The sequence below is a fragment of the Protopterus annectens genome, chromosome 12.part0 (genome assembly GCF_019279795.1).
Source record: "Protopterus annectens isolate FY-2018-M chromosome 12.part0, PAN1.0, whole genome shotgun sequence".
Taxonomy (NCBI): Eukaryota; Metazoa; Chordata; order Ceratodontiformes; family Protopteridae; genus Protopterus; species Protopterus annectens.
In genome coordinates this window covers 109,416,832-109,439,045 of record NC_056746.1, presented here as the reverse complement: position 1 = coordinate 109,439,045, position 22,214 = coordinate 109,416,832, and the positions used below count along the sequence as shown (strand labels likewise).

Below are 22,214 nucleotides of genomic sequence, written 5' to 3'. Positions count from 1 at the left end.
TAGATATATATATATATATATATATATATATATGTGTGTATATATATATATATATGTGTATATATAAAAGTTTTTTATATATATATAGATATATATATATATATATATAGATATATGTGTGTGTCTATATATATATATATATATATATATATATATATATATATATATATATATATATATATATGTATGTATGTATGTATACAGGCAAGCAGGATATGGGGAAGGCAGTAGAGTGTCATAGGATAGGGAGTAAGCCACAAGCTAGTTTAAGATCTCGACCTTGTATAAATGACCTAGTCGGAACAGAGGGTTGGTTCCAAACCTGTCAGTAAAGAATGAAGGCTAATGGACAACTCATATGGAACGCTATGGTAGGGTCGCAACTTATTTTTTTATTAGGAAACACTCTCGCCCTGCTTCTCCTTCAAGGCCTAGGAAGTCCACAAGGAAGCAGCCACCTACAGCTAGTTCATCTTCCTCTTCTAGTCAGAGATAGCTCTTTCAAGACAGGGCAGATAGCCTCTGACTACCTGCCATTCCGGCCTCCTCCACCCCATCCTTCTGTACCGCTGTCAGCCCGCCTCTCTCACTGCCTCCCTGTGTGGACCAACCATATCTCAGACAAGTAGGTCCTGTCCATACTACAGAATGGTTACTTCATGTGGTAGATCACCCCTCCAAAAGGAGATTTATCCCACAGCCACCTACACAATAGTTGCACCTCTTACAACTGGTAATGCAGACTCTGCTAGTGCAGGGCACCATCGAACCAGTCTCCTCAGCTGCAAAAGGAAGAGGATTCTAATCTAGGATATTCCTGGTCCCCAGGAAAGACTGGTCCTGGAAACCTATACTAGACCCCCCCCCCACCTCAAATTTTTCTTAAAGGTCCCTACCTTCAGAATGCTGTCCCTTCCAGCCCTATCGCTCTCCTGATTCCCCAAGGGTTCATGGTAACATTGGACATATAAAGGATGCTTATCTCCACATCTCATCAAAACCAACTTACTGGAAATACCCGAGGATGCTATTTGTGGTTCACTGTTGCAGTCATCACACTTGGGATATCAGCCTGCCGGTAGCCCTCAGTCGGCCCGAATACTTAGGACGTAGTATTTCTGCATCAGTTGCTGTCACTCCAGGTCTGTCGTCAGGGGTATAAAAACAAACAGCCGACACCATTACTTCAATCTATCTTGCCGAGGAGACCGAAGCAGAAGCAGTTTGCACGAGTGCCAGTTGGCCGCCGAGTTTTAGTTTCCGAATTGGATTATTCTGAAGTCTTCTAAATCTAAGTACCCTGTTGGGGTTCCTTTTTTCTTGCTCTAATCTATGTCAGAAAAAGTTAACAATTGTCTTGCCTGTGGAAAGCAAATACCACACCAAGATTTTCATTCTTACTGCGTCACCTGTTTAGGCCCAGACCACAAAGTACCTTGCTGTCAGTTTTGTGCCTTGTTCAATGCCCGAACTATTCTTGTCACTAAATACTTTCGTTCTCTATCTCTATATTCCGAAATGGCTTCGGTAAGCCATCTGACTACCAATATTCCGAAAAAACGCAAGGATATAGAGAGGTGGACTACACAGGTCCAAAACTGCCGACGACGCTTCCGTTAAGCTAGTCACCAGTTCACCAGTACTCAGTGAGGAGCTTTCGCAGTCCCTGATGGCCCACTTCAGTGGATTCGCAGCCCTCTACCAAGACCCATTCGGAGTCTGGTATGCGGCAAGACTCTTTTTTTTTTTTTTTACTACAGAACCTGCGGATGTCTCTACCTTGGATGGATCCGGAGATGCTGAGCAGGCACTGGCTTATGAGAAAGTTCTTCGCGCTACCGATATTAGACACAAATCGACTTCTTTCATGTCTTCAGTTCTGTCTAAAACTGCAGAGTTTATAAGGTCAGTAGTACGCACCACGCCTAGAAAACTGACGACCCCAACTCATGCACCTCATTCCTTGCCACAGCATCAAATGTTTAAAATGGCAGAAGACCTTATTATGTTGATTAGGGGAAGTCAGCCTTCCCCTGCTGAGAGAGAAAGAAGACCTGTCCCCAGCAGCTTTAACAGACCAAGAGTCCGACGACTCTGAGGTATCCGATTATGAAGACATTCCTTTATCTGCTTATGAGGATTCAGATGCAGAACAACCCATTTCCTCTGCTTCCCCTCCAGAGGATTTTTCTTTTGGTGAATCCTTACATACTTTAAGAGAACATTTCCACTGGGAATGCTAAGACTATCCTAAGTCCAAAAAGAGACTCAGAATTTCCAGATTTGCCACAACATAGGCCTTTAGCAATACCCCCAGTCCTGGATGTGATGTTGTAAATGATGTCTTTATGGCATCCAGTTTTACTCCTGATACTTTACGCCCCTGCTCCTCTGAAACCAGACAGGTACTACATAGTTCCTTTTCAAAAATCCTACTGCTGACTCGGAGGTCATCTCCCAGGGGCCTAAAGGTATCAAAGCAACTACAGCTAAGAATCCCACCCCTTCGGACAGGGATTCCAGAGCTTTAGACAGATGGGGTAAGAAAATATACACCTCTGCATCTCTTGCCATTAGGGCTTTAAATTGCCAGTTTCACATGCTGAAGTTACCAACAACATATTATGGAACTTATTAAACAAAAAATAGCTACTTTTACAGACTGTGCAGAAAATAAAGAATTACATTAGCTTATGCATTCCGCCAGCCAAGTCAGCAAGCCTACATTGCAGTGTCCCTTTGATGCCCTAGAAGCATCTTGTAGGGCAGCAGTCGTTGCTTCTGTACTGAGAAGGGACGCTTGGCTTAAGGAGCAGACCATGTCAAATCAAAATTACTAGACGCTCCTTTGAACAAGGACAGTCTGTTTCGCACCAAAGCAGAAGACGTTTTTAAAAAGATGGAAGAAAAAGCTAAATCTATGCAGACAGTCAAAGATTTTTTTTGCAAGTACAACCTCCTAGATTCAGTAGGCATTGCCCTTTGAAACATTGGTTCTTTCCAGCCCCCTCAAGTCCATCTCAAACTAGACCCAGGGGAAACGGACCCCTCAGACTTCAGTCTCAGGGTATGCAGAGATCTAAGCAATGGAGTGCCTCCACTTCAAAAACCGGGAGTGCTAAGCCTCCCCCTTACGGAAAGAATTCCCAATGACTTCTCAACTCCATTTCCCACCTCTGCCCAACTGCTTGTGCCCCTAGGAGGAAAACTTGCCCATCATGCAAAAAATGGACTTCCATCCCCCAAGATCGATGGGTCCTCAACATTGTATCCCAGTGGTACAAATTTTACTTCCACTCACTGCCAACCCCAAAAGAGTTCCCAGACCTTCCTCCAAACCAGTGGGCAGAGGACAAAACCAAGTTCAATCCCCTGCTGTCTATAAGGGCTATTCAACTTGTTCCTGCGGAACAGGTAGGTCAAGGGTTCTATTCCAGACTTTTCCTGGTACCCAGATAAGAGGGCACTTTGTGCCCAATCCTAGATCTTTCCATTCTAAACACCTTCCTGGTGGTACCAAAATTGAAAATGCTCACCCTGCAGCAGCTTCTTCCTATGCTGGCCACAGATGCCTGGTTAGCCACCCTAGACTTAAAAGAAGCCTATCTGCACATTCGTATAAGGGACTTATGCAGGAAATATCTACGCTTCAGGGCAGGATGTATGCATTATCAGTTCTCTCCACTTCCCTTTGGCTTATCCACTGCTGTCAGAGTATTCACAGACTGCCTGGCTGCAGCCATTGCCTACTGCAGACAGAGAAAAATTCAAATTAACCTGTATTTTGACGACTGCCTGATTCAGGCAGACAGTCAGGAAATGCTGTTGCAGCACCTGACATTTGTAAAAAAAAAAAAAAAAATCATCTAACCTCCCTGGGTTACGCCATCAACTAGCCCCAGACAAAAGTTGTATTCCTGGGAGCAAGCTTGGACACAGCATCTCAGATGGCATTCCTTGTTCCAGAAAAAACAGCCTATCTGACAGACTACTTCACTCAAATGGCCACCAGAATCCAGCTATCTGCAAAGAAAATCCTGCAGGCCCTAGGGTTCATGGCCTCATGCATCCTACTAATTCCATATGCCAGACTGCATATGAGGAAATTTAAATGGTACTTCAAAAGTCTTTGGTGCCAACATTCTTAAGACCTGGAAACCGTCATTCCTATCATACCTTGCCTAAGGGCAGACTTTCTTTGGTGGTCTGCAGCATGCAACCACAACAAGGGACTGCCTTTTACTCAACCCACGCCACCCAGACCCTAACCACAGATGCATCAGACTATGCTTGGGGGCACACCTGGCCGACAAGTGCATTCAGGGCCACTGGAGCCCAAGTCAAATACTTCTGCACATCAACCAGAAAGAGATGCTAGCTGAGCTGTGCAGCATGCTGTAACAGCTTTCAGATCCCTACTGTCACCAGGACCCCTGCTAATAAAAACCTACAACACCACAGTTATGTGGTACATCAACAAGCGGGGGGAACCCACTCTGCAGGATAGTCATGGCCCTGTGGAATACAGCTTTGGACATGCAGGTCCATCTGCAAGCGCAATTCCTGCCAGTCAAACAACACTCACTGGCAGACGACTTAAGCAGAAATCTCGTAGACCCACACGATGGCAATTAGATCCTAGCACCTTCAGCCTTCTGACTCAGAAATAAGGGACCTCAAAGGCAGATCTCTTTTCCTCCTCCTGCAGTCACCAGCTCAGCAAATTCTGCATCAGGACACCTCACAGCAGGGCCTGGAAAGTGGATGGCCCTATCCTTCCAGTGGGTAAACCTATCAATCTATGCATTTCCCCCTCTGCCCCTTTTCTCAAGAATATTGCTAAAGATAAAACAGGACAGACCAAGGAGAATTCTGATTGCCCCAGACTGGCCACGCCAGCACTGGTACCTACCATGGCACGTATCCCAGAGCCCGACCCTGTTCAGTCAGCAGGGGGGACAGATCTTGCATCCACAACTGCAAACCCTAAATCTTGAAGCCTGGCTTATTCCTTGAATTCTCACCCAGTCACCAGCCTAAGCAAGTCAGTGCTGGATGTCATTCTTGAAGGTAGAAGACCCACTACAAGGAAATCCTGTGCTGATAAGTGGAAAAGGTATTGCTCCTGGATTCAGTCTAAAGGAGAGGCACAACTCTGCCCTCCCTACCTCTAATCCTGGATTACTTAGCAGATCTACTCCACAGAGGCCTATCCTTTCCCTCCATTAAGATCCATCCCTCTGCCATCTCGGCCCTTTACAACTCTGAGCCACCCCTATTCTCTCACCCTCTTATCAAACAGTTCCTGAGAGGGGCAAACAACTGAAGGCCACCAGGGAGAGTACCCACCCCTGTTTGTGACCTTACCTTTCTCCTGGAAAAGCTCACACCTTTTGAGCCTGCAGCGTCAGCAGACTTAAAACTCCTCTCTTGGAAAACTGCATTGCTCCTGGCCATCACTTTAGCGAGAAGTGTGTCTGAGCTACAAGCTCTTCTGGCTTTGGAACCCTTCATTTTTTTCATGCTGACAGTCTCTCCCTCAGGACTAATCCTTCCTTTATGCCCAAAGTGGTGTCCAGTGTGGCTTTCCAACCAGTCTGTCTATTTGCCTACCTTCTTCCCTAATACTCAAAATAAAGGGGAAAGGATCCTGCACTCCTTGGACGTCCACAGATAGCTCAGATTCTACCTTGATAGGACTAAGCCCTTCAGGAAATCTGACCAGTTACTACTTAGTTTTGCACCAGGGGCAGAGGGCAAGGCCATTTCAAAACAGACAATTTCCAAATGGATAGCACACTGTATCCATTTCCACTGCAAACACCATGGAAAGCTAAACCCTCAGGGGGCAGAACACGTTCCACTAGGGGAACTTCTTCCTCTACAGCATTCCTCAGGGGAGTCCCTACCAGGGACATTCTGGAGCCTGCTACCTGGAGTTCTGTGCACACATTCACCAAGCATTACCACCTACCTATATTTTCCAAATCCAGGGTGGGTTTTGCAACTCCAGTCTTGCAGGGCATACTAGACAGCCCAAACAATTATTGACTGCCACCACCCTTTCTACAGCTTTGGGAATCTACCCAATTGTGATGACTGCAACAGTGAAACATGAAAAACATAGTACAGTTGTGTACACTTACCATAAATGCAGATGTTCGAGTGTATTCACTGTTGCAGTCTTGGTTTCCCTCCCTCCAGCCCCCTTCTCGCTCTCTCCTCTGTGTATACTACTCACCCCTTGCAGGGGTATTGGTATTACTTTTTACTGTTGGAGATTTTTCCACCATAGCTTAGCTCCCTGTTGGGGACCTCCTGACATTTGGGGCAAAAAAAACTGATGTAATGGCGTCGGCTGTCTGTTTTTATATCCTTGATGTCAGACCTGGAGCAACAGCAACCAATGCAGAAATACCAAGTCTCTGGTATTCCGGCTGACTGAGGGCTACCTGCAGACAGATAACCCAAATGTGATGACTGCAACAGTGAATACGCTGTCTCATCTACATTTATGTTAAGTGTACACAGCTGTACTTTCTTAGTGGGTTCTTCTCACTTGCATTTCTCTGCCTTGCCTCCCCACTGCCCCCAGAGTCTTCACAAAATGCTTGACCCCAGTGATTGCTTATTGCAGGACAAAGGGAATACAGATGTTTCCTTACCTGGACGAAATGCTGATCCAGGCTGCCAAACAAGAGACCCTCCTTCTGCACATCCACATTGTAGTGGCCCTTCCACAGTCCCTGGGATTCCAGCTAAACTTATGTAAATCACATCTACAGCCAACCCATAGACATTGTCTTCCTCAGGTGCAGGTTACGCTCAGACCTCAAGGAAGCATATTTACCACCCCTCAAAGTGAGCTCATTGATGGAACATCTGCTTCTGGCCCTTCACTCCACAGGTGTGACAGCAGGGCAGTTTTTTAGGCTGTTGCGCTACATGGCAGCCACCATCCCCATGCTACCTTTAACAAGACTGCATATGAGAAAGTTACAATGGTATCTTCCATCAGTCTGGACACAACACTTCCATCATCTGAAGCACAAAGTGCCTCTTCTCCCTTGCTTAACAAAGGAAATACAATGGTTGTTGGCACAGGTAAGTCACAACCCAGGTCTTCCCCTCCAACCACTTCAGCCCGCACAGTGCATGCACACAGATGCCTCAGATTTGGGCTAGGAACAACTCTGGGCCATCGAGGGGTGCAGGGCCTGTGACCACATCCTCACAAACTGGAACACGCCAGTGATCGAGAGATGAGTACAATTCTTCTCGCCCTCCAGTTGTTTCCACCTTTCCTAGAGCAGGGCCCATTGAATATTTACACAGACAACAACACTGTGCTGTGGTATCTCAACAAGCAGGAAGGGACCAAGTCTTACCTGCTCTGCAGACTAGTCCTTCTGGTTTGGGAATTTGCCACCTCACAGGGACTTGCTTTGCAGGCAGCCTACGTTCCCCCCCTCCACAAGTCCCAGGCAGATTATCTGAACAGAACCATCACAAGGAACCACAAATGGATGCTTCACAGAGATGTTTTCCTGGATCTGGTCCACAGGGTATACCTCAAATAGACCTGTTTGCCTCCTCCATCAAAAGGCACTTTCCTGTTTTTTTTTTTTTTGCACCAGGACACCAGAACCCCATGCACTGGCAACCGTTGTCTTCTCAATCTCCTGGAAGGGGAAGTAATTTATATACCTTCCCCTCCATCCTGCTAATTTCGAAAGTCCTACTGAACATTCAGCAGGACACACCAAAAATCTTGGTGACTCCCTACTGGCCCAGACAGCTGTCGTTCCCCTTACTTCTACAATTGTCCAAGGGCAGTCACCACAAGTTACCCCCCAGAGCTGACCTTCTCACACAACACAAGGGGTCACTGAGTCACCCCACAGTGGCAGCTTCTACAACTTTCCCTGTGGCTGATAGGATTCTGATCCCCTTTAGACACCTTTACAGCGAGGACGTGCTCAATGGCCTGCAGGAGGCCAGGAAACTAAATACAAGAAAATTCTACCTTTCGAAGTGGAAAAGATTCACTTCTTGGTGTCACAAAAGACAGCTGGTCCCACTTTCTAGTGAATCCACTCTAGTCCTGTCTTATTTGTTTGAGTTACTGCAGACTGGCTTGTCTTATTCATCCATCAAAGGTCATCTGTCTGCAATTTCAGCATGCTTTCCTCTGGACCCACTCTTAGCATCCAGGCTTCCTTTTAAGCTCTTCCTTAAAGGGGTACTTCACCTCAGACCTCACAGGAAACCCTCCCCTCCTCCTTGAGATCTTAACTATGTGCTTGAAAAGCTTACGCTTCCCGCTTTTGAGCCAGCATATAAAGCCTCTCTAAAACATTGCACAAGGAAGACTGTACTGCTAGTAGCTCCGACCTCAGCCAGAAGAGTATCAGAACTACAAGCCCTTATGGCTATTCCTCCCTTTCTAGTTTTCCACAAGGATAAGGGTTACCATTAGAACTAACCCATCCTTCATGCCTAAGGTGGTGAATGGACCTGTCCCTTAACCAAGCCATACACTTATTTGTCTTTTTCCCCAACCTAAAGGGGGACAGTAAGAGACAATACAGTTTTACCTGCGTAAAACTAAGTCCATCAGACAGACTGACCAACTCTTTGCATCCTTCCACCCTAGAACCCTGAGGAAGGGAGTGTCCAAGCAGACCATCTCTACTTGGATCTCGAAGGCCATCACCTTCTGCTACCAATTCCATGGTAAATCTCTGCAAGTGGCAGTTAAAGTGCATTCCACCAGAGCCGTGTCTTCTTCAGGAGTCTTCTTTAAGGGTCTGGACACCTCTACTATCCTGGAGGCAGCTACTTGGTCTTCTGTTCACACCTTCACCAAACTCTACAAACTTGACGGCATCTCTAGATCCAGGGCAGGATTTGCCAGGGCTATCCTTCATGGATTCCTGCAATCTGCCTCTAGACCACCTCCCCTATCACAGTCCGCTTTGGCACTCACCCAAATGCAGAATACTGCAACATGGGAATAGAAGGACCTAGAAAAGTTTTGTAAAATCTTATCATAACCATAGATGTCCTTCTCTTCCATGTTGCAGTATTCCTTCTCACCCACCTTCCCCTCCTGTTTGGGTACATTTCCCTATCTGGGTGGCACTGAACTGGCATTGCCCTTTTAGGACTGGGTCCGACTAGGGCTTTCAGTTCTGAGGGCTGGTGCGTGCCAACGTCACTTTTATGGCCCTCGTTCCCTTAGCCAAGTCAGACGTCAAACTCTCCTAAGAGGGACTGAAAACCCTTGTATACTGGCCATATGCAAGACTAGGAGTAAACCCATATGCAGAATACTGCAACATGGAAGAGAAGGACATCTATGGTTATGGTGACATTTTACACAGCTTTTCTTTACCCCACAGAGTGGACCTTCTTGCACACGACAAAGGATCCCAGATCCACCCACATTGGCAATTTCTGCATCTCACCTTGTGGGTAATAGGATTCTGATCCCTTTCAGACACCTATACAACAAGGACATGTTCACAGTCCTGCAGGAGGCCAGGAAACTTAATACCAGGAGATCTTGCATGTCCAAGTGGAAAAGATTCTCCATATGGTGTCTTAGGAGGCAGTTGGACCCATTACAAAGTGAGGTTCCCCAGGTGCTGTCTTAACCTGTGTGAACTTTTGCAGGCAGGGTCAGCATTCTCCCCCATTAAGGCCCATTTGTCTACCATTTCTGCCTGCCTTCCTCTGGAACCCCCCCCCCCCCCCCTTAGCTTCCAGATTACCTGCAAAACTGTTCTTTGGGGGGGAGGGGGTGCTTCACATCAGGCCACCAAGGAAAGCCCATTGCACCTCCATGGGACCTGAATTATGTTTTAGAGAAGCTCACACTTCCACCTTTTGAGCCAGTACCCAAAGCTTCCCTAAAGTACTGCACATGGAAGACTGTTCTGATTGTGGCATTAACCTCAGCTAGAAGCATTTGAGTTGCAAGCTCTCGTCGCTGTTACACCCTTCCTCATCTTCCACAGAGACAGGGTAACTCTCCAAACCAAGTAATCCACCTACCTACTTTTTCTCAACCCACAGGGGGACAGTGAGAGAGTACTTCATTCCCTTGATGTGCACTGACAGCTTAGGTTCTGTCTGCACAAAACTAATTCCAAAAGACAGTCTGACCAATTGTTTGTCTCCTTCCACCCAGAGCCCTGTGGAAAGCAGTAGCTAAGCAAACTATCTCAGCCAGGTTTTCCAGAGATATTACCTTTTGTTACACACACCATGGGAAACCTTTATGAGGCACTGTTAAAGCACACTCCACTAGGGCGATGACTTCATCTGGCACCTTCTTCAAAGGCCCGGACAACTTCCACTGTTCTTGAGGCAGTCACTTCGTCATCTGTACACACTTTCACCAATCATTACAAAATAGACCAGATTTCCAGGTCCAGAGCTGGATTTGCCAGAGCTATCCTCCATGGATTCCTGGAGAACTCTACTAGGCCACCACCCCCTTCCTCACAGTGAGCTTTGGCACTCACCCAACTGTACAGAATACTGCCACATGTGAATAGAAGGACATAGAAGAGTTGGGTAAAATCTTACCATAACCATAGATGTCCTTCTCTTCCGTGTTTGCAGTATTCCTTCCCTCCCTCGTATCCCTCCAGATAATAGGGATTTCCCTTCTTGGATGGCACGGAACTTGCACTACCCTTTCTGGGTCTTGTTCCGACTGGGGGGGCTCAGTTCTGAGGTCTAGCGCATGCAAACGTCACTTTTATTGCCCACGCTCAGCTAGGCATGTCAGGCATCCCACTCGCCATGCAGTGACTTCCAACTTTTGTATACTGGCCAGGCATTCAGGTAGCAACAAGAGAAAATCCCAACTGTACAGAATACTGCAACTTAGAAGAGAAGGACGTCTGTGGTTATGGTAAGATTTTATACATCTTTTTTTCTTCCTGGCATCCAAGCAGTGCACTTATCCAGTTACTGAAATTTCCCCATAAGTATAGATCCACTGGCTTTCTCTGTTAAATTTGTTTTCTCACTGGGAGATCTTGAATTAAGCTGTTACTCAATGTGCAGCCTTCTTGGTAGTCTGCAAGATGGCCATCTTGCTGAAAGAATGGGCTATATTGTTACACAACTTTGAGATAGCCTTCCATGTCCAAAGAAAAACCTGTCCTGTGTTAGACAGGCATAATCACTTCCTGTTTAATTCCTCGAGTGATGTTTAAGCTCATATGTTTGGGAAGTCTTTCTGTGATCTTTTTGTATCGCCACCCATTGGCAAGGGCAGTGACTTTTGTCTTATTTACCTGCAGACAGCCATCCAAAGATGCTATAGTCTATAATCATGAGGGCTCCTTAACTTCCCTTCCTGCCATTTTTTTTCTTTCTTTTGAAAGCAGATGAATCTGTTTTATAGCTCCATTTTGGCTTTGCCAAGTATGATTTCCATTTTTATGTCTTTATACTCTAAAAAAAAAAAAAAAAGTAAGTAAATCTTGTCTGAAACCCTGTAGAACCATTCTCAGCTACACACCTAAGAAGCTTCTTGTCTTATTGTCATGCTCTTAAACTAACCATGTAATTTCTTTACTTTTAATGATGGTCAGGGGTGCTGCTTAAACTCACAGAGTCATCCATTTCCTTACCTCTGTTCAGAGACCCAAGAGGAGGAATGCATAGGAAGGGAAAGTAACAATTGCTATGCTTCTGATTGGTTTATGGATCCCGTGTTGCAGCTGTTCTGGATTGTTTGTTAAATTGTTAACTGTAGTGTGCGCTTCTCAAAGTTCACTTTTCATTTGTATCTAAACTTCACCAGAGAGTTAATAGAATGTCTGCTTTCATTTGTGGTATTCATGGCCTTTTTAACAGCTGTTTCAGCAGATCAACACCAAAGACCAATGTAGAATTTTAATTTTGTTTTGCAAAATGTAACCATCTTGTTTTGAAACAGCTTCTTCAGTGGAACCCTGTCTTTGAAAACAGTTTTTTGGTAGCAGTCATATTTGCCAAATGAATTTCATAATTTTAGAGTGCTGTATGTTGAATGCCTTTTTGTTTTTTCATACAGAAGGATACTTTTTTCTCAATTAACCCTTTATTCATGCTGAAAGTGGCCACAAATATGGATTTGAACCAGTTAATTGACCCCCACCCTCACACAGACAATACCAGTAAAGGGGAGTATTTTCATTGTCTAGGTGTTTCGCAGGCAGTTCTGATTCTTCTTGGAAATGTAAAAAAAAATCTTTTAGCAGTGGCAGCCAACTTTCACTTGAACATGTTAGGGTGCAGTGTTCTATGTGGCAAGGTGGCACTGTGCATGTATTACATTTTTTGTAATAAGTGTAGAAAACCACTGCCTTTTTCCAAGGCTTATCTGACTAGAGTTTGCTACCACTAAGGCCTTCTTCACTAATGCTTTTGTAAAAGGGCAGGTGATGCTTGCTTAGCTTTAGCTTTGGTTTCCTTGCATACCTTTAGAAAACACCAAGTTGGATGTGGTGTCAAGGGAAGGGTATTCTCTTGGGGCTTTCATTTGATATGGGATTGTTTAACCACCCAGAAAGACCAGCTTTAGGTGTGCGTCCTTGAGGGGGATATTTGTTATACAAAGTGCTGTTTTAAGAGGTGAAGGAGTTTGCATATTGTTATCAACTTAACAAAAGTTCAGTGATTCTCCGTCAGAAACATGCGATCTGGTTTCATTGTAAGATAATGTGCAATATTTTACTGTAGGTGTGCATTCCATTATATAGCACATTTTCTTATGCTGTTATGTCATTATTGAAATACCCTTTAATTATTTTAAATGTGGTTCCGTGTATTTGCAGGTTTTACTGCTTCATCCTTTACCTTACCTACTGTACTTACTTTACTGTACTTTACCTACTGTCTAGGATGTTAGTGGAGTTTCATCATCTGACTGTATGTTATGATTTACATTACATAGGATCATAGAAAGTTACTAGGCTATTTGCTCTGCGGCCCTTATAAACCTAGCCAACAGTTTAGCCCATGTTTAGACAAGTCAGCATCCAAAGTCCCTGTCAAACAGGGACACGGGTAGAATCCCAGGGGTGTGTTTTCTGTTTCCCATGAAGTTATCCAGTTTGTACTTAAAAAGGGATAATGAGGTACTATATTTGACATGGAGAGGGAGACTTCTACAGATGGGGGAATCTCTGGGCCTAGTCCTGTTGTTGGCACAGACCAGGTTGAGATTGCACATGCGGGTTATTTGAGTAGAACTTGTGGATATGCAGCAGTCCCATCAAGGCAGGGTCTGAGATTGCTTTGTATGCCAGACAGAGGTCACCTCTGAGGAGTCTGTATGAAACTTTGTAAAGGGACAGGGGTTTTAGCCTATCTGTGTATGGTGGATGTCTGAGGCCCTGGATTCTTCTGGTGAGGAACCTCTGTGGTATCTCCAGCTGCTGCATGTGTTTTGCGAGTTACATGCCGAAGGGAGCATTCTACTCAATATTGGCCTTATAAGGGAAGAATACAGGGATGTTACGACCTTGTCCCTGGATGAGATACCCTTACTTATGAGGTGGGCCACGTAGAAAGCCTTCCGTACAACAGAAGCAACATGGTGGTCAAAAGCAGGTTGCTGTCAACCTGGGTGCCCAAATCCCTCATGACTGATTGCGTGCTTGGAACGTTATTAATGTGATATGTGGGGATGTCACTCTCCCCAAAGGGGATGATGATGATGATGCATTTTTTGGCGTTCAGCTTGAGGCCATGTTTCTGGCACCAGTCATTTGTTTGGGCGAGACCTTCTTGCAAGAGCATCCACATCACTTGGGGAATTGATGACCACACCCAGCTTGCAGTCATTTGCAAACTTGGTAAGTCAAGTAATGCTTCTTGAAGAAAATGATGCAGTCAATTTAAATATTTTTGCCATAACAGGAGATATTTGACGACTGTTTTACGCAATCTACTTTTTTGCTTTATTAGGGGAACTTTTTCTGATTCCTCTGTGTTAAACACATTTTTCTGATTCCCCTGTGTTAAACAGCCAAGAGAACCTCTGAGATTGTTTTCCTTGTTGTTTTGTTTAGTTTTACATTTGATTTGGCATACCCTGCACCATGTTGTTGTTCATTGTAATCATTGTTGCAGTACTAAGTGTTGGGATTTTCTGCCTGCAGGAGTCCATGTTTGTCTTGAATACCAGAGAATTTTGCCATCTCCAGGTGGCAGATACCCTCTCTACCCAATATCAGTGGTATAAAGGAGTTCTTGGATGGTAAAATCATTTTTACTTTCTTGGCGTGTCAATCCATTACAGAACTCTGCCTGTTGTACCATCTGTTTGTCAGGCTCAAAGACCAGTAGTTTAAACTAAGGACCCCTTTGGAAAACCATTTTTTAAGTACTATTTCTGTTTACTGCGTCTGATTAATGTCAAAATTAACAGCTGCTTTAAGTGCAGAAAACTGTTTCCACAGAAGGACTTTCAATTCTGTTTATTCTGCTTGGACTCTGAGCATGATATCCCCAAGTTACTTTTGTGCCCCTTTTAATGATGGGACTTTCAGGTGTAGGACTGAATCCCTTAACAGATATTTAACCGATGTTGTTGTTAGACCTATGCACAAGGTATCTTCCAGTGGCTCTCACAGACCTCCAGAAGATGTGCAGAAGAGAAGTCACTCCTGGAGGCAGACAACACTTTGATGTTCTTCGTGTTTCACTGATGCAGTCATTACATTTGGGTAATCTGCTGGCAGGTTGCCCGCAGTTGGCCTGAATTCCAAAGTCTTGGGTCCTGCGTCGGTGGCGGTCTCCTCTTCCATGACGTCAGGTCGTCAGGGGTACAAGACATGCAACCAATGCCATTTTCTGTAGTCTTTCTTGCTTCGCGGTGCCCGAAGCAGAAGCATTTCGCAAGTGCCGGTCGGCCGACTACTGAAATTTTCGAGTTTGAGTTTCAGAACCGAAGTCTTCACTAAAGCCAAGTACCTCGTTGGGGAAAGTTTTTTCTTGCTCCATACCAATGTCAGAAAAAGTTAATAATTGTATTACTTGTGGGAAGCAAATACCTCATAAGGATTTCCATCTATACTGTATTCCTTGCCTAGGCCCTGATCACAATGTGCCTGGCTGTCGGCTTTGCACTATTAAGCGTCTGTATGTTTTTGCCTCAAAGTATTTTGGAAACAGATTTAACTACCCAGAAATGTCATCTGATAGCAATCTGACTACCGGGGTACATAAAAAAAACACAAAGAAAAGGATAGAGAAAGGCAGTCGAGATCCAAAACTGACGAAGCTTCTCCTAAGCCAGTCGCCGGTACTCAGTGAGGCACTTTCACAGCCCCTGATATCCACTACTTTCGAGACGCAGGCCTCTACCGACACCCATGTGGAATCAAGCATGCCACAAGATACTCAAGGTGTTGGACCGACAGATGCATCTCCCTCGTATGGGTCCGGAGCCGCTGATCAGGCACTGGCTTCTGAGGGTGTATTCAGACCTCAACATTTGCGTATCAAACCGGTGACAGCTGCAAAACCAAAGACAAAAGCAACTTCTAAAACTAAAAAACCGACGCATGAGCCACATGCACAGGCTTCTATGCCTAAAAAACAGATGTTCAAAATGGCTGAAGACCTTATTACCTTGATCAGGGGTACCCATCCCCCACCAGATAAGAGGCCTAGGCAAGACACTGATTATGAATCTTCAGATCAGGTTTCTATTTCTTCTGATTCCTCTTCTGAACAGGAATTATCTATACCTCTCTATGAGGATTCAGATGCAGAGGAGTCTATACCACCTGCATCACCTCCTGAGGATTCATTTGAAGAAACCTTGCATACTTTGAGGAAGCATTTTCACTGGGAGAGTCAAGATTTCTCAGAATCAAAGAGGCTCAGGGATTTCCTTCAGCACAGGCCTTTAGCCATGCCCCCTCTTTTAGACGTGGATGATGTGTTTTTGGAGTCAAGCTTGACCCCTGACTCCTTACCTCCGGCTCCCAGCAAGCCTGACCGATATTACAGGGTCCCTGACTCACATAAATTCCTATTTAGAAACCCTGCTGCATATACTGAAACTATTTCACAGGGTCCAAAGGGAGTTAAGTCTTCTACAACAAAAATCCTACCCCCTCTGACAGAGATTCAAGCGCATTCCATAGATGGCGGAAAAAGGTTTATACATCTGCTACCTTGGCAATAAGGGCCTTAAACTGACAATTTCATATGCTAACATATCAACAACATGTCATGGGATTGCTAAAACAGAAAATGATGATTTCTGAATGTGCAGAAAATAAAGAAATGCAGGAATTTATTGCATGCAGCTGAACAGGTTGGAAAGCATACTTTGCAATGTGGTTTTGATTCTTTAGAGGCCTCCTGCAGGGCCGCAATTACTGGATCTCTGATTAGGTGGCATGCCTGGTTAAAGGAACAAAACTTGCCTGACCATGTTAAAGCTAAAGTTGTTAGATGCACCTTTACAGCATGATACTTTTTTTGGAATTAAGGCAGAAGAGGTTTTAAAGAAAATGGAAGGTAAGGGTAAGTTTATGAAAACTGTAAAAGACTTTTTACAAGTGCAGCCACCAAGATTCAGTAGACACTGGCCTACAAAAGATTGGTCCTTTCCTGTGTCAGACAGAGCTCAAAGGGGCAAATCCAGACGCCCTAAGGGTTCCAGATACCAGGCGCAAGATTCATACAGGTCAAAGCAATGGGGCGGTTCAACCTCCAAATCTGGAGGAGATAAAGTGCAAACCTACAGAAAACAGTCCCAATGACTTCCCCCTACCTGCACCAAACACTTATCTTTTGGCGACACCCTTAGGGAGAAAATTAGCACTTTTTGCTCAAAATTGGCAGTTAACCCAGGACACGTGGGTGCTAAACATAGTATCATAGGATACAGACTCCACTTCCATACTATGCCAATGGCAAACAGTTGGCCAGATCTGCCAAAAAATCAATGGGCAGAGGCCCAGAAACAGGTTACGTCCCTCGTGGATATGGGGGCCATTCAGCCAGTACCAGAACAGGAAATAGGACAAGGTTTTTAGTCAAGACTGTTCTTGGTACCCAGAAAGGACAAGGTCTGTTGGCCAATACTGGATTTATCAATTGTGAACACATACCTGGACATTCCAAAATTCAAAATGCTGACTTTGCAACAGCTTCTGCCCATGCTGGGCAAGAATGCTTGGCCGGTGACATTAGACCTAAAAGAGGCATACCTGCTTGTCCCAATAAGACAATCATGCAGAAGATACCTCAGATTCAAGGCGGCTTAATGCATTACCAATTCTCTGCACTGCCCTTAGGCTTATTTTCTGCGCCCAGGGTCTTTACAAAATGCCTGGCACCAGTAATTGCATATTGCAGACAAAGAGGTATCCAAATATATCCTTACTTGGACGACTGTCTCATTCAAGCAGAGAACAAGGACATTCTCCTTAAACGCCTGGCGTTTGTGAAAAAACTTCTAACATGCCTAGGGTACACAATAAACGAAAACAAATCACAACTGCTACCCTCTCAAAAGATAACATTCCTGGCTGCAAGCTTCAATACAACTGCCCATATAGCTTATATCACGCCAGACAAGCAAAGGCAACTGACTACTTACTTCAAACTGATGGCAACAAAAACCCAGTTATCTGCAAGACAAATTCTGCAGGCTTTGGGCTTCATGGCATCCTGCATCCCACTAATTCCATGTGCAAGACTGCATATGAGGAAACTTCAATGGTACCTAAAAAGTTTATGGAATCAACATTGTCAGTCTAGAAACAGTGATTCCTCTCATTCCCTGCCTACAACATGAGTTTCTATGGTGGGCAAAGGCATGTCACCAAAACATGGGACGGGCCGTCACTCCACCCCATGCCAACCAAACCTTAACAGATGCATCAGATTATGTCTGGGGGGCCCACATGGCAGGAAGATGCATTCAGGGCATATGGACCCCAAAACAAATGCATCTACATATCAACCAGAAAGAGATGCTAGCTGTTCAAAATACCCTAACAGCCTTCAAGGACTTATTTCATCCAGGACAACTACTGATAAAGATGGACAACACCACGGTCATATGGTACATAAACAAGCAAGGGGGCACGCACTTATACTCCCTTTGCAGATTAGCCATGACACTGTGGGACACGGCTTTGACTTAACCAAATACATCTTCAAGCTCAGTTCCTGCCAAGAAAGCAAAATACTCTGGCAGACGATTTAAGCAGAAACCTTATGGATCCTCACAAGTGGAAACTAGATCCACAAGTCTTAAGCATGATAAAGAAATGGGGGAGCCCAGACATAGATCTATTTGCCTCTCCTCAAAATTATCAATTGAAAAGATTCTGCACAAGGACTAAACACAGACAAGCATGGAAAGTGGACACCCTATCCTCCAGTTGTAAACACCTGTCAGTTTACGCCTTTCCTCCTCTGCCTCTTCTATCCAAGGTCCTCCTAAAAGTCAGACAAGAGAAACCAAAGATGATACTAATTGCCCCGGACTGGCCCCGCCAATACTGGTACCCAATCCTAAGAAACTTGTCTCAATATCCAGCTTGGGCCTTAACTCAAAGACCTCAACTACTGTCCCAGCAAAACAATCAGATTCTGCACAATCAACTCCAGACACTGAACCTGGCAGAATGGCTGATCATATAGTTATACAAGCAACGCCTCTTAGTAAGGCTGTGATGGATGTCATTTTGTAAGTCAGAAGGCTTAGTACTAGAAAATCTTATGCTGATAAATGGAAAAGATTCGGTGCTTGGAATCAAGCACAACGAAATGATACAGCAGAAACAAATATTCCTCAGATATTACAATATTTAACTGAGATGCTTGACAAGGGCCTATCTTTTTCATCAATTAAAAGTCATGCCTCTGCCATTTCGGCTCATTACAGTACAGAGCCACCAGTCTTTTCTCATCCTTTACTAAAGCAGTATCTTAGAGGAGCCAAAAATTTAAGGCCTCCTAGAAGATCACCAATACCTGCATGGGACCTCAGTTATGTGTTGGAAAAGCTCATCCTGCCTCCATTTGAACCAGCCGCTACTGCTGATATAAAGTTCTTATCATGGAAAACAGCTCTGCTAGTAGCAATTACTTCAGCAAGAAGAGTTTCAGAGCTACAGGCCTTCATGGCTGTAGAGCCTTTTATCATCTTTTACCCAGGCAGGGTGTCTCTAAGGACAAATCCTACATTTATGCCTAAGGTGGTTTCCAGTGTGGCTCTTAAACAGACTGTTCATCTGCCAACTTTTTGTCCAAATCCGCAGAACAAGGGGGAAAGAATTCTGCTTTCCTTGGACGTGCACAGACAGCTGAGAGTCTACTTGAGCAGGACTAAAGCTCAAAGAAAATCTGAGCAATTACTAGTGTCATATGCTGCAGGATCAGAAGGAAATTGCCATTTCAAAGCATACCATATTAAAGTGGATAAGCCATTGCATATGTTTCTGCTACTTGCACCAAGGAAAACCTGTGCCCAAGGGCATTAGGTCTTATTCCACTAGAGCTGCAGCTACTTCAGCAGCCTTTCTCAGAGGAGTACCAACCAAAGACATTCTAGAGGCTGCTACCTGGAGTTCAGTTTACACCTTTACAAAGCATTATCATTTGCCTCTCTACTCTAAGTCCAGGGCAGGCTTTGCCATTGCAGTTCTGCAGGGCCTTATAGCCGCACCTAATGCTCTTTAGCTTCAGCCACCCAACCATAGCTTTGGGATTCTTCCCAAATGTAATGACTGCAACAGTGAAACACGAAGAACATAGTACAGTTGTGTACACTTACCATAAATGTAGATGTTGAGTGTATTCACTGTTGCAGTCCAGGTTACCCGCCCGCCATCCCCCTTTCATTCTGGAGTTTCTTTCCTTCTCTATCTTCTACAACCTCTGTGGTGTATTTGCTTGTAGATTAAGGTAAAGTTTATATTGATGCATGTATTTATATATACATAATTTTGCTACCTTTTTGGGGGCACCTGACATCTGGGGCAAGAAAAGTAAAGAAAATGGCGTCTGTTGCATGTCTTGTACCCCTGATGACCTGATGTCACGGAAGAGGAGACCGCCACTGATGCAGGATCCAAGACTTTGGAATTCGGGCCGACTGAGGGCAACCTGCCAGCAGATTACCCAAATGTAATGACTGCAAGAGTGAATACACTCGAACATCTACATTTATGGTAAGTGTACACAACTGTACTTTGTGTCAGACATCCTACCCTGACTTAGTCAGTGATCTAGGTGATGTGTATTTACAGTACCCTACAGCAGGGCCAGCTGTGTCCGAGACCTCTGACGTGACACTCGTGGGGACCGCCATGTCATTGTTCTCTTCCATGTCCTAGCTAGCTAGAATTGTGTGAGCATTGTTATAGCTGGGGGTCATTTTGTAGGGTGAATCCCTCTGGTGTGACCTGGAGAGGATCTTCCTGGGGCTTGGCCTGAGGGACTCCCAATTCCTATGATTCTGATTAGGAAGAACTGGCTTATGTGGAGCAATTTTCCTTCGTTCTACAGTGCCTTTACTCAGATTCTGAAGGCACCCTGTCTTCATCTTCACCTCCTGAGGACCTTTCCTTTGAGTGAGGATACTTGTATTTCCCTAATTTGGGTTTGACCCTCCTCCCATGTGTTGCTTTGTGATTACTACTGCAGTAATTATCCTTATGAGCACAGTACAGTTTTATGATTTACTCTAACTGAAAGATACTTAAATAAGAGCGTCACTTCTGTAGTATGTGTTTCACCCACCTTATCAGTGTGTGTTGACATCATTCACGTTTTTTTGGAGGTTTGGTAAAAAAAAAAAAAAAAAAAAAAAGTGATATCACTTTTGATGTAGCTTGTATCTTCCCATGGGTAAGGCACTTGATTCAAAGTTACCTTTGTTACCCTTACAGGGTCTTTCATTGATAACATTTGTGGTGACTGCAAACATCCAACTGAAGGCTTAATGTTAAGTTTTCAATCTCTCCTTCATTCTTGCTGGATGCGAGAACTCCTTTTACCAGCTCGAGGCAACCCTATATCCCATGATGCAAGGCGGAACTACCTCAGATCGGTCTCCTTTGCCAGCTGAGGTAAGTTTTTCTTGTTAAAGAAGAAAAAAAAAAGTTTAGTTAGGGGTTTAATTTCCCTTCAGTGTTAGGTTAGCCTGTATTTAGTACAGCCCACCCTATTCCCTTCCTTTTTAAACTTTTAAAATAATTTTTTCAGTTAAAGTTTTAGTCAGGCCTAGTTCCCCAAGTTATTCCCTTCCTGTGTGTCTGTGTAGGGATTGTTGTGTGTTTGTGGGGACTGTTTGTGTATATCCTTTAGGATGTCTAGGACCAGTGCTGTCAGAAAATGTCCTGCAGGACTCAGTCCTGCAGGAAAGATCCTCCGAGGTTTGTTAAAACCTGAAGGTTCTCCTCCTAAGCAAGGGGCAGGAAAACCTCTTAAGCCACGCTCAGGCTACAGTGTCCAAGCCTCCGATGCTTCTCTGTTGCCTGGCTCCATCGGCTCCGCCCGATCTTCCATGCTGTCTGACCACGATTTGGAGAGGGTGGTAAGCAGGCTGTTGAAGTCTCAGGCACTGGCCCAAATGCTCCATAGCCCGTCTCAACAGACTCAGCCCCATTCTTGAGATTCCTCCTCCGACTCCACACCAGAGTTCGAGCCAGAGCTTGGGACAGCGAGCCGATACATCCTTTGGCTCCAGTCATCCTCGGCTCCGATCTCCTCCTTGAGACTTTCCTTGGAGGGATCCGGACTGTCTGCTCCGAGGGCTAGTGGCATCGGACCCTTGTCGCCGACCATTCCTGTTTGTGTTCAGGTCTCGGGAGAGGAGCCTTGAGGTGATGAGTGTCCTGGCCTCTGAGCCTGGTCAACGGTCTATCCCTCTAGCTCCTCCCTCATCAGTGCCTGCAGATGCCTCTTGCCAGCCTCTTGCTCTCAGGCCCAGGGATCCATCGCCCAGGTTTCCCGGTTTCTCCTGACCCTGCAGGAACCCAGGAAACACACAGACTCCCTGAGTCTACTACATCTGATACCGACTTAGATGAGTCGGAGGGTCTGAGGATGTCTCATTTTCAGACATCGGATCCCGACCCTCCACCTCCATGCAGGTAGTGGCTGAACCTGTCCCCAGGAGACCATCCAAGTTCATCACAAACAGTTCCTGTCCAAAGGTGTCTCTG

General features: G+C 44.9%; 1 protein-coding gene across 1 annotated transcript in view; it reads left to right on the top strand.

The window, feature by feature from the left end:
* The window catches only part of USP7 (ubiquitin specific peptidase 7), a 3,814,244-nt gene that overhangs the window by 2,080,637 nt on the left and 1,711,393 nt on the right, over positions 1-22,214 (top strand). The window contains 1 exon segment of the mRNA XM_044088895.1: positions 14,511-14,524. Within this exon segment, the coding sequence (XP_043944830.1) occupies positions 14,511-14,524 (14 nt within the window).